The following is a 15559-nucleotide window of genomic DNA, read 5'->3' on the forward strand; positions in this document are numbered from 1 at the left end:
CTCCCCCAGCAGGATAATGTTTCCACCACACTGCTCAGAATCTGATTCAGTACCTGTGGGACCTGCCTAATATTGCATAGGTCCCCCTCTGATCTGTTGGGGCTTGGACATGGGATCTCTGTAGATCTCCTGCACCAGGTCTTTGCCAGCAGATCCTTTGGGTCCTATGGGTAGCAGGATGGGGCCTCCATGGATCTGACTTGTTCTGGATCATCCCACAGATGCTGGGTCAGATTGGGATCTGGGGAGTCTGGAGGCCAGGTCAACACCTTGGGCTCTTTGTCGTGTTCCTGGAGACATTTCTGAGCAGTTTTTGTGGTGTGGTGGGAACATTATCCTGCTGGGGGAGGCCTCTGACATTGGAGAGTGTTGTTGCCATTGGGGGTGTGTAATTGGTCTAAAACAATGTTCAGGTGGGTAGTACATGTCAAAGTAACATCCAGATGAATGAAAGACCCATGGTTCCTCAGCAGAATGATGTTATTCACTTCAGCTGTCAGTGGTTTTAATGTTATGGCTGATCGGTGTATATTGATTTTGGTTTTGGCTTAAATTGCTGTGGTGAACTCTGGAAAATTCTGGGATCCTCACAAGAATTTGCAACCTGATGTAACCACCTATCGCACAGAAACATGCCCTGCAACGTACACACGCACACACACACACACACACACACACACACACACACACACACACACACACACAAGCTACATTCTCCAACAGCAACGGTAAATCTTACCTGCCATTGCTGCAATACTGACCCCTGCTGTTGTCAGCTGTTCACTGAAACATGACCAAAGTGACAAAAACAATGACACGTCATCATATATTCGAGCAGAGATTGTAACCTCTGCCTTCTCCATGACAACTAAGCAATCTCCAGCCACTTAATGCCTTGAGATACAGCTGAAAGCTCCAGAAGAAGCTAGCAGGTGGACTTTTAATTAAGATTACTGCTGTTTTGGAAGGTCAAGAATGAACTTTTGCACTCAGTTGTATCCTCATCTGTTACAATTGTATTGATAACTCGATAGGTTAGTACATTAGACGAGAAGTGTGTTTCCATTCACCTGTTTTTATGGGCACTTTCAGTTTGTACACAAAAGAGCCTGAGATAAAATGTTGGATATTAAAAAAAAATAAGTAAAATGAAAAAAATGAAAACGCTTGGCTAAAGTGGAAAAGTTACTGTATGGATATAAATAAAATGCAATAAATCATGACCACTCAACATCCACTGAAATGTCCACTTATACTTCCAAAAATAACATCAGACCAAATAATAAATGAAACAGGAAACAGACATAGATGCCACAGTGCCTCCCTATTTTCTACACTGACTCTGTTTGTTTGAGGTTCGACTGGTGCTCTGTCACGTTATCCCATTGCACCCTGTTCTTTTCCAACATTTCAGTCAGGCATCTGACTGGAGAATTAGCGCCTCCAGCTGTTTATCTCACTGCTCCCAACCCCTGAAATTACAGTTTTTTACACATGCTAACTCACCTTTCTCCATACTGAGTTCACTTTGCAACATAGAGCTTTGCAGAGCAGTTAATCTCACATCCAAAATGCACAAATGCAACCAACAGACAAGGTCATCTCTACAACAAGAAAACTTTATCATTCAGAACACACTGATCTTGGCCTAACACTAACTTATTACAATGGTGATTGCTATAGTCTTTGAAGTAGCTTTTTTTTTTTAATTTACTGTATTTATTTGGCATAAAGATTCCATTGCAACAAAAAGAATGGCATTTCACTATTGCATGAATTGTGCTACCTCTTCAGAGGAATTAATCAGACACATTGCAGTATGCCTCATCAGGCTATGTTTTTTGGCCATTTTTGCATAGATTAATCCCACATGCATCAAATGAAGCTAAAGTAATTTAAGCATTTTAATTTAATTTAAATTTAAAGCTATACATAATTACTATACATATAGTACATGTATAGAATAGTTACAGATGTAGAAATACAGCAGTGATAGTCAACCCTGTCTTCTGCATTTGGAGAAGAAAGAGGAAATGTTGTCCCATACCATTAAGAAAAATGTCTGGATCCAGCTTCACCCACTCCTGAAAATAGGTGCTCAGTCCCAATGAGAATGCTTTATGCTTTATGCTTTAATTACTTATTTTTTTATTTTTTTGTAATTTGTGTAGCAGAATGTGTCCTGCCCTCATCAGACTTTATTAACACCGATCCTACTGAACCTCACTGGATTGAGCAGGAACGGTGTTTATGTAAAGGACAAGACAGAACAATCAAACCTCGTGTTGTTAACTGTTCGAATCACAAGAGATTTAGTAACATGCCATCCTTATGTGGTCAGTAATGTTTCATACACTATTACACTATTTGTCCAATCCACTGAAAGGGGATAACCTCTCACTTGCCTGTATTTGTTGGAAAAGAAAGAGTGCTTATGGTAATCTATCATTCTGTTGCAGTTTTAATCTTCCTTCCTTTCTGTCGGCTGCCTTGTGGATTTCTACTTTGTCACTCTTTTTCTTCTTATCATTAATGTATTATTGTGTTTGTGTGTGTTTCTGTGTGTGTGTGTGTGTGTGTGTGTGTGTGTGTGTGTGTGTGTATTCCAGAGTGGACCAAATCCTCGGGAAGGGCCAGATCCCTCTAGATAAGAAGATTCGAGAGAAGCTGCTGTCTGATGGAGATATATTAGAGGACATGAGCATGCTAGGTCGCGTCTGTAAGGTGGAGCGGCAGGTCTGTGTGATGTTTCTTGTTCTATGTGTTCTTCTGTCATGGTGGATTAAATAATCAGTCATTTCTATTTCTCAAACCAAGTCCTCTCACTTTCATATGTCTACACTCCTCACACCTGTCCTCCCCTCTTCCTCATAGGTCCAGTCGATCGAGTCAAAGCTCGACTCCCTGCTCGACATTTATCGTCAGGTTTTGCGTAAAGGCTCGTCTTCAGCCCTCACGCTCTCCTCCCTGCCTCTGTTCGAGCTGGAGCAGACCTCCGACTACCACTCCTCCGTTTTCAGCAAGGACTTGTCCTGCTCCACCCAGGTTAGCAGCGGCGGAGCACCTCCACCTGGTGGCTGCATCACACGGTCCACCACCAACTCCCACCTTTCCCAGGGAGGACTCCATCTCATACTGGCACCACCCAATGAGCTTAACCTCAATCTCAATGTCTCCTCTTCCACACCTCCCTCTGGCCTTGCATCCTCCTCTTTTAGCCCGTCTCCGCTGCCTCATCACCATCATCACCACCACCATCATCATCCTCATCATACCCACCGTCATCATACCCAAGCTCAGGCCGCCACACCTGAAAGCGGCACTGATGAGGCTATGGGGAATTCTCCACCCATCCTCACCCCGAGTAGTATCAGCAGTGGAGGGGGCGGAGGAGTAGGAGACAGAGGGTTTCCTCTCCTGCCGAGGCTTCCACCACCGCTTCCTCCCAGCCGAAGTGGTGGCCCGAGCAGCTTGGTGCGAGCAACATCCACAGAGGCATCCCCTGACATGGAGGACTTTTGTGGAGGTCTAGGGACAAAGATGGAGGATAGCAGTGTCAGGGAGGACCTAGGCCTTGGGTTGGGGCTGGACAGACTGGATCAGCAACTAAAGAGCAACACCAACAGCAATGGCAGGCTTAATAGCAAGGAGGAGGGCTCCTGGAGGAGGCATATGAGCCTGGAGCTGGAGCCCCTGGTGCCACCAACCCTGGGCTGCTGCTCTGGCCCCAGCCAGATGGACCGAGGCTTGGGCAAGTCCATGTCAGTGCAGGATCTGATGCAGGCACATCCAGGGGCTGCCCAGGACCCCCACCACAGCCACAGCCTGTCATCTCCAAGTCCCAGTACGAGCAGTGACTCCCCCATTGGCTTCCACAGCTGTAGCCAAGACCCGGGGGGAGGAGGGGGCAGTGGCCTAGGCAGGAGTGGTGGAGGCGGATGGGGTGAGGAGGACCTCTTTATCAGTGACAGGGACATAGAGGCGCAGGGATTTGATTTCCTGTCACAAGGGACTGCTGAGGCCCACACCTACTCCTCTGAGCTCCTGAGGACGGGGGGCAGAGCAGGGACAGGGCTACGGGGCTCTAACCATAGCCTGGCCAGCGGTCACGCATCCTCGCCCTCTGCTGGCAGCAACGAATTGCTGAACATGCCACATGTACGGCTAAAATAGACCCGGCTACATGTTCAGAAGGCACGCAAAACTCACCTCACAGAGACAGTTTTCATTATTTTTGGATGGGAGTGGGAGGGTGGAACAAGGGATCCTTTTTTCCTTTCTTTTCTTTTTTTTGTTTGTTAATTTTCATTTTTGATCCATTTGATAAGAATCACAGTATTTTCATACGGGCTGATCACATATGGCATATCATTGCATGAGTTACTCTTTGTTTTAAAGTCTGAATGTGACTGAATATCTGAGATAAAGATGAGGGCTTGTAAAAAAAAATAGGAACACAGACCCCAAAAACCTGAGACTTTGTTATTAAACAAAGCCAATTGGCCCCAAAAGACAGTTGGTTGATATGTGACCTTGAGACACAGCATGAACACTGCATGTTTTCAGTCAAAGGTACTGAGATTAGTAAGATACAATTTACACATAACAGATAGAAGGAAGGCTGGATGGATACCATAACACATGGACATTCCTTTGAGATCACCACTCAAATCTGTAGTAAGCAATGGAAAAAAATGAAGCTTAATACTGTAATGTGACCATGTATACAGAGCTGAAGTGAAACCGGAACGCCCAGCTTGTCTTTCAGACCACACTCAAAATCTCATGGAGATTTCTAACATTCTAACATTGATAATAGGTAAAAATCTAGCCTCTGAACATAGATTTTATCAACTCTACTTTGTGTGACTCCTTTGATGTGTTCAGTAGTCTTTTGGGAAAAGATTTCAGTTGTTTCTTTTTAAATAAGAAATACCATTTCCCATAAGCTTTCAATGTTATTTATATAGTGCCGAAACACAACAGAAGTTATCTAGGCACTTTTCATATAGAGCAGGTCTAGACCGCTCTGTATGATTATTATATTTACAGAGAGAGACCCAACAAATCCACCATGAGCAGCACCAGGCAACAGTGGCAAGGAAAAACTTCCTTTTAAGAGGCAGAACCAGACTCAGGGTGGGCAGCCATCTGCTGGGTCTGTTGGGTTGAGAATGTGACCCATGTAAAAATGTAAAGTGTATCAATAATACAAAAGAGGTAATAATAGTAATGACAAAGTCGTAAATGCAAAAGTAGCAATAATACTAGAAGCAGTGGTAGTAATTTCTTCTAGCAGCAGGTGTTGAGTGGAGTTGTAGGAGCAGCAGGAGACTTGTCATCACAGATCAGACTCTACAGCTCCAGAGGCAGAAATACCTGCAGAAAGAGACAGAGGAGGAGAGAGAGACGGAAGAGCACAATACTACAGGAAAGAGAAGATACTGAGTTAGTAACATGTATTTATGGGATATGAATCCATACTGATGGAGAGAGAGAGAGTGAGAGAGAGAGAGAGCTCAGTGCATCATGGGAGATCTCCCAGCAGTCTAGGCCTATAGCAGCACAACTAAGGGATGGTTCAAGCCTGAGCCAACCCTAACTATAAGCTTTATCAAAAAGTTTTAAGCCTAGTCTTAAAGGTACAGAGAGTGTCTGCCTCCTGGACCCAAACTGGGAGAAGGTTCCACATGATAACTGATAACTGAAGGCTCTGCCTCCCATCCTACTCTTAGAAACTCTGGGAACCACCAGTAAACCGGCAGCTCTAGACATTGGACAGGCAGAATCTTACAGCTTGACAGAAGAGATGCACTGCTGAGCAGGAGAGGATTTCAAACAGCAGGATGGAGAGGAGGGGAAGCTGTAGTTTGTTACACAGCATTTATAGAATTGAAGAAATAGTGATGAGTTTAATGGATATGGACCAAACCAAGTTAAGATGATACAAGTACCCATGCTGCTACACTTGTAGTTTTATTCATGATTTCTGTTGTTTTTATGAATGCTAAAAAAAAAAATGTTGCTTAATTTTGTTAAATATTTTGACTTCTACCAGCCAGTTCTGTGGTGGCAGGTGACTTGCCTTACCAGTAAACCTGGATGTGATGCCATGACTTTGGCTCCATATACAAGATGTCTCTGTCTCTCCAATAATCACGACAGGCTTCCATACCAAAATGAATGTTACCTCACCGTTGCCAAACTTTTCATTCTCTGTTCTTGTCACTATTCCTATTTTATTTCCAAAAACATTTTAGAAAATCAGATCATCGCCTTAAGTTTATATCCTTAAATAATACATTTATCCTCAAACAGTGACTTTGGTTGCTCACAATCTTTTCAAAAGTACCACATCACATAATAGTATATATATGCAAGCTTCAGCTCCTACACTACAGGTCAGTAATACTCAATATTTTTGGCGAGCGTTCTTGAATGAGGGAAATACAATGTTAGCTTTCTGTTGTCTCATGTATCCAATCAGCAGACTCCTGAGAGGTGCTCAAGGTGTTTAATCAAAAAAAGTCAAAGTTCATTTTTGTCAGTGCTGTGGTATCACTGAGGAGTTTTATATTACAGTTATATTACAGATGGTTTTGAGAATTCTGCATTGCATTACCTCATAACAATGAAGTTGCTAACAGAAATGACTTGTCTTACTTGAAACAAGCTAGTTGAAAAAATCACACATTTGCATATCATACTGCCAACATTATAGGACAAAATGTATCAGAACTTCTGAAATAGCATGTGTTGGGCCTTTTTTCTTCTTTAACTTTAAATTGGTGGGTATAATTTTTTGACAACCTGTTACTGAGGAGTACAGCAGGAATGCCCAGACAGAAAGGAGAAATGTCAGTGTTGCTGTTAACTGCCATATATGTGGATGCCACCTCTGTCAACAGTCAGTTCTATTATGAGGTGCATCATGTTGAAAGCACATACACCCATGTATACACCTGCATACGCACATGTACAGATAAGAATGCCCATGGCACACAAAGCCAGCTGTGAGGCTACATGTCCATTACTGCTGTGGGGAATCTTAGGTACAGTCCACAGAGGAGAGGAACAAGGAGCAGCTGTTGCTTACATTTCAGATCAATTATGCACCGATCAGCTGGTTTCCCAGCTGTCAACAGCCATGGATTGAAACACGTCATGAATGTCATTTCTTGGTTTGAAGAACAGTTTGTGTTATTTTGTCAGAGTAGGAATGACTTAGCCAAGCACTTTGTTTTGGTTCAGAATCACACACTGAAAAAAATGTTCAGAAATCTAACTCTGTATTGTATTTAGCTTTTTGCCACCCTGTTTTTACATGGAAGGAAGATGACTTTATTTAAATCATGTCAATATTTGCTTTTTTACACACGGTGAAATGTGGGATTATTTTTCACTCCTTGAAATGGACTTGCTGCAGAATGTTTAGTTCATTAGCTTTGTTCATTTTTAAGTAATATGAGCAGAACATCTATTGCTTGAACTGCTGAGCAGTGGAATCAAAATGACTAATATCCAGCATCCACTTCCTGTTGCATGGTGCAGAATCAGCTGCATCAGGTAAGGTTAGGTGGTTTTCAAGTCCAAGTTGTAGGAAAACAATTACAGGGGCACAAGATGCAGGTAGATACTACCCATAAAGCATCCACAGACTCTGTAGTGAGTAATCACCCTTAGCTAGCAGTACCTCAATGAATTCCGAAGACTTGTATCAAAGAATATGTGAAGGAGGCCTGGGGTCAGTTTGCTCTCAAGAGGTGGATTTTACTATCCTTAAGATACTTAAATATACTTTGCATGAAGAGGTTGTCATATTCAAACCTGAGAATGAATGCCACATCATTAAGACAAATCAATATTTATGGTTCAAACTGATTGCAGTGAAAGTAAAAAAAAGACCCCAGCTCTGAAGTCTTGAAAATCTGCAGTGCATACAGTATATTGGTGCCTTGCTTTTGTGGTACATATTCAATTCCATATCTTCAATTTCCTGAAAAGTGCATTAGGTTCATCTGAACAGAAATGGTTGCACTGTCTTCATTTTTTCTCCTTGTAAATGTTCTAACTTGAGGCATTATACAGTTTTTTATTCAGAGATCATTTTGCTACTGGGCATAAAACAGGCCTTTGACATGTTAACATTCTCTCTCATTTCATTTAATTTATTTAAATTATGTGCACATATTTACACACTAGTAATAATCTCAGTTAGATTTATGAAGCCTGTAATGTAATGAAAATGCAAGTGGACTTTTATTCTCATTCATCAATAAAGGAAATTCTATGAAGAGTTTCTTCTTTTATTCCTCAGTGGTTTTGGAGTATGAAGGTGAAGCAATGACACCAGGAACAAAGACATACTGTTTAAACATCTTTACTTTTATGAACATATGATCACAAACAACAGTGATTAAGGTGCATGAACTTAACAGTAACCATAACATTTAACAGAGCTACTGCAAGGGAGCTTAAGTCAAGCAAAGTGCTAAGCATGAAGATTTCAGATATCAGACAGTTTCTGAAGCTTATTTCTCTAAGGTGTGAACAGGAACATGCAAGCAGCCAATCTACCTCTGGCTAATAAGCATATCTCGTAAAGCTAGAACACAGAGCATTAATTTAACAAGGACCTGGCAAAAGAATGTCACTACCTTATCACTGGTGCTAAGAAGCTAAGTTTGTTGGCCAGATCAATGATCAACTCTAACTACAACAGCACACAACCAGAGAGCTGCAATGCAAATTTGTAGTTGTTCTGCCATCGAACTGTGTGACAATGAAACCTAAATATAACAGTGTTTCAACGTGTTATTCACTAACAGTGTGATAGTTATTTTTTTCCTTCGTCTGCTTTTGCGATGCATTGTGATAATAGACCAGACACTAACTATGGTGTGCAGAAGAGGCGGGGTGCAAGTGTGTCTTCGGCCATGGTGAGCGTTCGGGGCAGCAGCCCAGCACAACGTTCATTTGGCCTTCTGCGCTTTCTGTGCAGACTTGGTGATCTTACCGCTGGTGGGAGCTTTCTTTTCCACACCCTTGATCACTCCCACTGCCACCGTCTGGCGCATGTCACGGACTGCAAACCTCCCTGAGGAAGGATCATTGAAAAAGTATTTGTTATCTCTGATTAAAATTTTAAGGTCCCATTGTGTCAGTAATGTTGAGATAGAGGTTAACTCACATCACCTTTCCTACAACAACAAATTACACTGTAGTGTTACAGCTTGCCCCACAAACAGAAATCCTGCTGTGGTGCAGGATGGTGAACTTACCCAGTGGTGGGTACTCAGAGAAGCTCTCCACACACATGGGCTTGCCAGGGATCATGTCTACAATGGCAGCATCTCCAGACTTCAGGAACTTGGGGTTGTCCTCGAGTTTCTTACCAGAGCGACGGTCTATCTTTTCCTTGAGCTCAGCAAACTTGCATGCGATGTGTGCTGTGTGGCAGTCCAGCACGGGGGCATAGCCAGCACTGATCTGACCAGGGTGGTTTAGGATAATCACCTGGAGAAAGGCAGAGATGGATAAGGGTATATGCAGAAGCACAGACTCATGAACTTGCATATTTTTTTGCAGCAGTGTTGTGAGAAGTCCGAATCTCTTTCAGAGATAAGCCATATGCAAACCTGAGAGGTGAAGCTGGCTGCCTCCTGTGGTGGGTCGTTCCTGCTGTCTCCAGCCACGTTGCCACGACGGATATCCTTGACAGACACGTTCTTGACATTGAAGCCTACATTGTCGCCAGGTAGCGCTTCGGTGAGGGCCTCGTGGTGCATCTCCACAGACTTGACCTCGGTTGTCACATTGACGGGTGCAAAGGTAACCACCATGCCGGGTTTTAGGATTCCAGTCTCTACTCGGCCCACTGGTACAGTACCAATGCCTGGCAAAGAGGAATTATTTATTATTTATTTACATGGGCCGTACTGGCAGCTTTCTGCATGAACAATCCTACAAGACTACTCTGCAAAGAGGGACAGGCAATCATTTTAGGACATAATAAGCCAGTGGGAATTCTTTCAAGACCTTATTCAGTTCTGCTTTTTTTAACAAGGTGCTCTCATTTGCAAAATGCTCTCATCACATAATCTGGTAGAACTGACAATTTAGAAGAGCTTGATAATAGGAACGCTTAAATCTTTCAAGTTTGTTCTACCAGTTACACAACAAAACCCACAACAACACAGCCCACACCTCCAATCTTGTAGACATCCTGCAGAGGCAGGCGGAGGGGCTTGTCAGTGGGGCGGGTGGGAGGCTGGATGGCATCCAGAGCCTCCAGCAGTGTGGTGCCTGAGGCATTACCATCTTTACGGTTGATCTTCCAGCCCTTGAACCAGGTCATCTGTGGAAGAAGCACAGATTTTTAAACCAGCAGCTATTGTTTAGGATGCAGAAGTGATGTGTGTATTTGAGATTACACATGTAAGACCTTTGTTTTATTTTTTTGAGTAAATAAAGCAGAAAAAGTACATATAATAAAGCTGTACCCAATAATGAAAACTATTATTGCTAAAACTCACAACATATATAACTTTCAATATGTTTAAAGTCATGAGTCATTAGGATCTGTATATACCGTAGTGTATATACATTGATATGTTATTACAGAAATGTGCAATATCATACCCAGAGTAGGGCTGGGTACCGAACTTCAGTTCATTTTAGCAAGATTAATGCCAATAGTGCGCGAAGGAATATTTGCAAAAAGGACATCGTTGCTAAGGCAACACGACCAATTTGATGAAGCCTTTGAACGTGCATGGAATCAGCTTACAAGCAGGAAGTTGCTCCGTGCACGAAGATTTAAAGGTCCTTGGTATGCAGCAGTTAACATTAGACACTGACTTGTCACTTGTTCTTTTGTACTGAAAATTATTTGTTGTATATTTTATGTTAGAAAACTGCTGTTTGGTGGAAAAATGCCAAAGCTGAAAAATAAACCTCAAGATTTATACCATAATATGTAATGTAATTTGTTAGAATAGATTTGATAAAATTGGTATCGAAAAAAGTATTGTTCAGGAACCGGTATCGAAGTCAAGTTATCAGTGTCAGTACCAGTATCGCAAATTTTTTAACAATACCCAGCCCTAACCCAGAGTATTATAAATGTTCAGACTCTCACAGCAGACTCACATTAGGGCTCGGTTCCAGCATATTGTCACCATTCCAACCAGAGATGGGCACAAAGGCCACAGTGTCAGGGTTATAGCCAATTTTCTTGATGTAAGTGCTGACTTCCTTCACAATCTCTTCGTAGCGCTTCTGGCTATAGTTGGGTTCAGTGGAATCCATTTTGTTGATGCCCACAATGAGCTGCTTCACTCCCAGGGTGTAGGCAAGTAGGGCGTGTTCACGAGTCTGCCCATTCTTAGAGATGCCAGCTTCAAACTCGCCCACACCTGCAGCCACAATCAGCACGGCACAGTCGGCCTGAAAGGGCGGGAAGGAGAGGGAGATATGAAAAAGCCTTTCAACTGATCTGAGTTTTCCTCCTCCAGTACGTTTATGTCTCCATCAGGCATTTTCTCATTTCTTACCCTTCTTCCTCCTCTCCCCCTACCTGAGAAGTCCCGGTTATCATGTTCTTGATGAAGTCCCTGTGTCCTGGAGCATCAATAATAGTAACGTAGTACTTGCTGGTCTCAAACTTCCAAAGAGAGATATCAATGGTGATACCACGCTCACGCTCTGCCTTCAGCTTGTCCAGAACCCAGGCATATTTGAAGGAACCCTTTCCCATCTATGGGATGTGGAAAGTAAGAAAAATACATTTTAAATTTTACCTTATGTATTTTATCTTTAATAGATTCTTTTGCCTGAGGCACCATACAGTACCATTACTGCAAAACTCTAAATAATCTTGCACATACATACAGGACAATTCTATAAAATTTGTGTTTAACTGACTGAAAAAAAACTGAATGAATGAGAAAAATCTCAGCATATGCTACTGTGACTCACATTACATTTAAGCTAAATCTACAAGCACCACTTTCTCCAAACGTTTAAGGAACAAATGAATCATATTTTTTTGTGCTAAATGCTTCCAGAGTTTTTGCATTAACACATAATCGTACGGTAACAGGACATAAATTACACAGGACAAGAAACAGAAATAAATGTGATACTATTTAGTAAAGACACCAAATTAAAACGGGGAGGACACGAGTAACAGAGTGCGATTACACAGTAGAAATTTTTTTAAAACATTTTAAATTCATATAAGAACAATGTGAGTCATACCTCAGCAGCTTCCTTCTCAAACTTCTCAATTGTTCTCTTGTCAATGCCCCCACACTTGTAGATGAGGTGGCCAGTAGTGGTGGACTTGCCTGAGTCGACATGTCCTATTACCACAATGTTTATGTGGAGCTTCTCCTTCCCCATAGCAGCTCACCCTAGAAGATAAGGGAGTTTCCTGCAAACAGAAACCAACATCATTCATTCATTCATTATCTATTCGTATACTGCTTATCCTTAAGGGTCGCAGGTCTGCACCCTGTGATGAGTCAGTGTTGTCAGTTTTATTTTGCAGCCGAGTTTTGTTTGCTACCTGTTATTTCCACCACAAAATTGAATAAGACTCATGGCTTGTGTCTGGCATAAAATTACAATGCACAGAAATAATACATGTCACCAAATTATAACACAAGTGATTTTTAAGAGACAATGAGAAAATTTGTTTTTCAGCCCTTGATGTTAAAATGGTACAGTCTGAGGTGTCTGATCCACACAATCAAATGTATGTATGACTTTCATTAAGTCAGCCTCATTTCAGGAAGTTCTGTTTTATAGGCGTATAGTGGGAGGGTTTCTGGGTTAGAATAATGGGTGGGTAAGCAACAAATTGACATAATCAATACAAACAAAAAAATCATACTAGATTTTACTGTAATGATCACATATTGCTAACGACAGCAGACGTTTCCAAACCAGATTGGGTAAAACCACATTTATCACCCTGATCAGAGTTTTTCACCGATATCATTATGTGCAAAGTTATTACTTTTTAAAACATGTTGCCGTGGGAAATCACAGTGGTGGCCAACTACTGAAGAATGCTCAGCAAATACTAATTATGTTTTAGGAAAATAGAGGGAAATAGGATCTTGTGGAGATTTTTCTAAAAGTTAAAGGGAGTCCAGTGCACAGAAGGACACAGTTACATAATATGAAGTCAGCAATCTGTTTAAGTCATCAACTCTTAATGCTGTATTGTTAGTGTTTGGTGATTTGGTAGAAGTTTGATTTGGTTGAAGTTTGGCTATACGTATCAGGGGGCTGGAGTTAATCCCAGCCAACACTGGACAAGAGGTCAACAACATTCAGTGACACTCTACCCCCCCACCCCTCAAAACGGCAGAACCATTCCTTTACAGACAATAACACCAGGATTTTACTTGTTTGTGTCCATAAAACCCTTAAGTGTAATTATCTCATTAGCTGTGAATGTTAAGCTGCTGCTGCCAGAGTGCAACAAGACGAACATATTGTGCGTACAGAAAAGGTGCTCTGCCTAAGTTCTGGCACAAATGGCACTATAATTAACCTGTGCAGAGAAGGCATGTATTGTTCAAAGTTTGTCAAAGTCAGTCAAACACTCCAACACTAGCATGTTTAGCCCACATTAGCAACAGGTATGTGCTTTTAAATTATAAGAACACAAGGTGACCTACACCCAAACCCATTTCTAAGTCCACTTGTCTCTACTCATAAATGTGGGAAAAGGAAGAGAGAACTACACCTACTTGTAAAATCCCTTCAGTGTATGACAGACTCCAAAATTCTCCTTGCTTTACTGGACATGTTGGCTGAAAGGCCTCAGACTCTTTACAATTTTTTATTGATTTCATAGATGAACCTCTATTCACTTTTTCCTCTCCATATATTTATTATTGTCTCCTTTTAAACTATTTAATATGGTGGCTAAATGTACAATGAGTGCTGTTTTCAAATATGCCTTTAATATTTGCACCAACATAAAGGGAAAAAAACGAATGAGGCTAATTAGCCTAACACTTGACTAGTATACAGCTATTTATTCCAGGGCTATACTAACTTCAGTTACAGCCTACGCAGCGCCTTGTCGTATGTATCACTACATTTCTGAGTAGTTTCCGAATAATTAATGTTAATAACTTTAGCTAATCCGTGGAGAAACTTTCAACTAACTAACTAGCTTAGCTAATGGTTATATTCCCGCCTTCTCGCGCCATTGTGTGCCTCAGCAAACAAACTGCCATGGCTAATTTAATATTAAGTATTTAAACCTTATAGCTACATAACTTTAGCTAATTTGTTGTTTGTTTTATAATTGTATCATTAGTAAAGCTAATGTTAAGAAAAACCGGAAGATGGAAACTTTCGTGACTGCCTTCCTATAATGGTTTCCATTTTGCATATTTATTTATATACTTCTGGACCTATCCGGCCCCTTACCTGCAACTGTCTGCCCCCTGTCAATAGCTAAGCTACAGTCTCCGCTAATCGATAAAGCTCGCGACACTGGTTGACTATTGCATCACTCTCCCACAATGGCACGCGCCCACGTGCACAGTCGCCTGAAACTGTACGATTTTAATCTGCGCTGACTGAACTTTTATCTGACTGTATCAATTGGACTGCATCATCACATCACACATCTATTTTACTCTCGGAGAGAAATGACAAAAGGTTATCTTAGATTGTTAAATGCTGAGTTCACATCACGAGATATTAAACGAAATTCTTCTGGTTGTTCGTATTTTCAAAGTCAACACATTCTACACAAAATAACACAAACCTGCCCATTTTATGATGCTTTTGATTAATATTTGGCTTTGGCTTGACAGCACAAAATTCATTACTGTTCCCATTCAAACATCCTATTTAGTTTGATATGAATGTCCTGATAACATGGATTAACACGTAGTAAAATGTCAGTAAAGGACATTTATGTGAGACAATGCCGCAATGAACAGACATGCAGTGACCACTGACACTGCAGAGTTGAGGGCGTTTTAGAAAGGTCTGCATGTCTCAGCATTCACCTTGCAGACGGTTACACAGCAGTGTTGCTTTTACTGTGGCAGCAGGATGATGATGGACAGAGATGATTTCCGCATGACTGTCATTTGGAATATTTCTCCGCTGAAACTGCGCCATACAGGCCTAGCCTGCAAAGCAGCCCGCTCTGGTACCAATCCACACCCTCTACACTTTTATAGCACAGCTCTTTTTGATCAAATTACCATGACATCAAAGCCACACACAGCATTCAGCTATCACTTTCGAGTCTTAGTACAATGCACTTACATAACAGTTATTATAAACGTCCCAGAAATCATTCAGCTCTCTGTAACACGTCTATCAAAAGGCATATCGACAACATGAATCCTGTTATTGTGTTAGATTAGAATACATCCTTTACCCTACCTTCTCCTCAGAGGTGCGTTCACTGGTTCTCTGCGATGACACAGGAGATGCAGCCTACTGTGCTCTGCTGAGACAGACGCAGCCAAGGTACCGCTATGTCAACTGGCGTCAAACGCGTCATTTACTG

General features: G+C 41.7%; 2 protein-coding genes across 10 annotated transcripts in view; one reads left to right on the top strand and one right to left on the bottom strand.

Annotated features, from left to right (window-relative positions):
• kcnq5b (potassium voltage-gated channel, KQT-like subfamily, member 5b) overlaps positions 1 to 15559 on the top strand; it is a 136504-nt gene that overhangs the window by 110955 nt on the left and 9990 nt on the right. For 7 of the 8 annotated variants that reach the window (XM_018678438.2, XM_051070885.1, XM_051070886.1 and 4 more), the window contains 2 exons: positions 2610 to 2736; positions 2875 to 8294. In XM_018678438.2, coding sequence (XP_018533954.1) covers positions 2610 to 2736; positions 2875 to 4173 — 1426 coding nt within the window. In that variant the 3' untranslated portion in view covers positions 4174 to 8294. Of the gene's footprint in view, positions 1 to 2609; positions 2737 to 2874; positions 8295 to 15559 lie in introns of those variants that run through there. The other variant, XR_007813299.1, reaches the window with a different exon arrangement.
• On the bottom strand, positions 8365 to 15555 carry LOC108884517 (elongation factor 1-alpha 1). 2 transcript variants are annotated; one of them, XM_018678434.2, is made up of 8 exons: positions 15433 to 15555; positions 12262 to 12436; positions 11579 to 11758; positions 11152 to 11448; positions 10207 to 10357; positions 9639 to 9895; positions 9282 to 9516; positions 8365 to 9097 (listed from the first exon to the last, which is right to left on the bottom strand). In XM_018678434.2, the coding sequence occupies exons 2-8, from the start codon at positions 12403 to 12405 to the stop codon at positions 8973 to 8975; spliced, it is 1389 nt and encodes a 462-aa protein (XP_018533950.1). In that variant the 5' UTR covers positions 12406 to 12436; positions 15433 to 15555; the 3' UTR covers positions 8365 to 8972. The 2 variants fall into 2 exon arrangements, with proteins under 2 accessions (XP_018533950.1, XP_018533952.1); XM_018678436.2 differs by lacking the exon at positions 15433 to 15555 and adding an exon at positions 14458 to 14569.

The sequence above is a fragment of the Lates calcarifer genome, linkage group LG5 (genome assembly GCF_001640805.2).
Source record: "Lates calcarifer isolate ASB-BC8 linkage group LG5, TLL_Latcal_v3, whole genome shotgun sequence".
Taxonomy (NCBI): domain Eukaryota; kingdom Metazoa; phylum Chordata; class Actinopteri; family Centropomidae; genus Lates; species Lates calcarifer.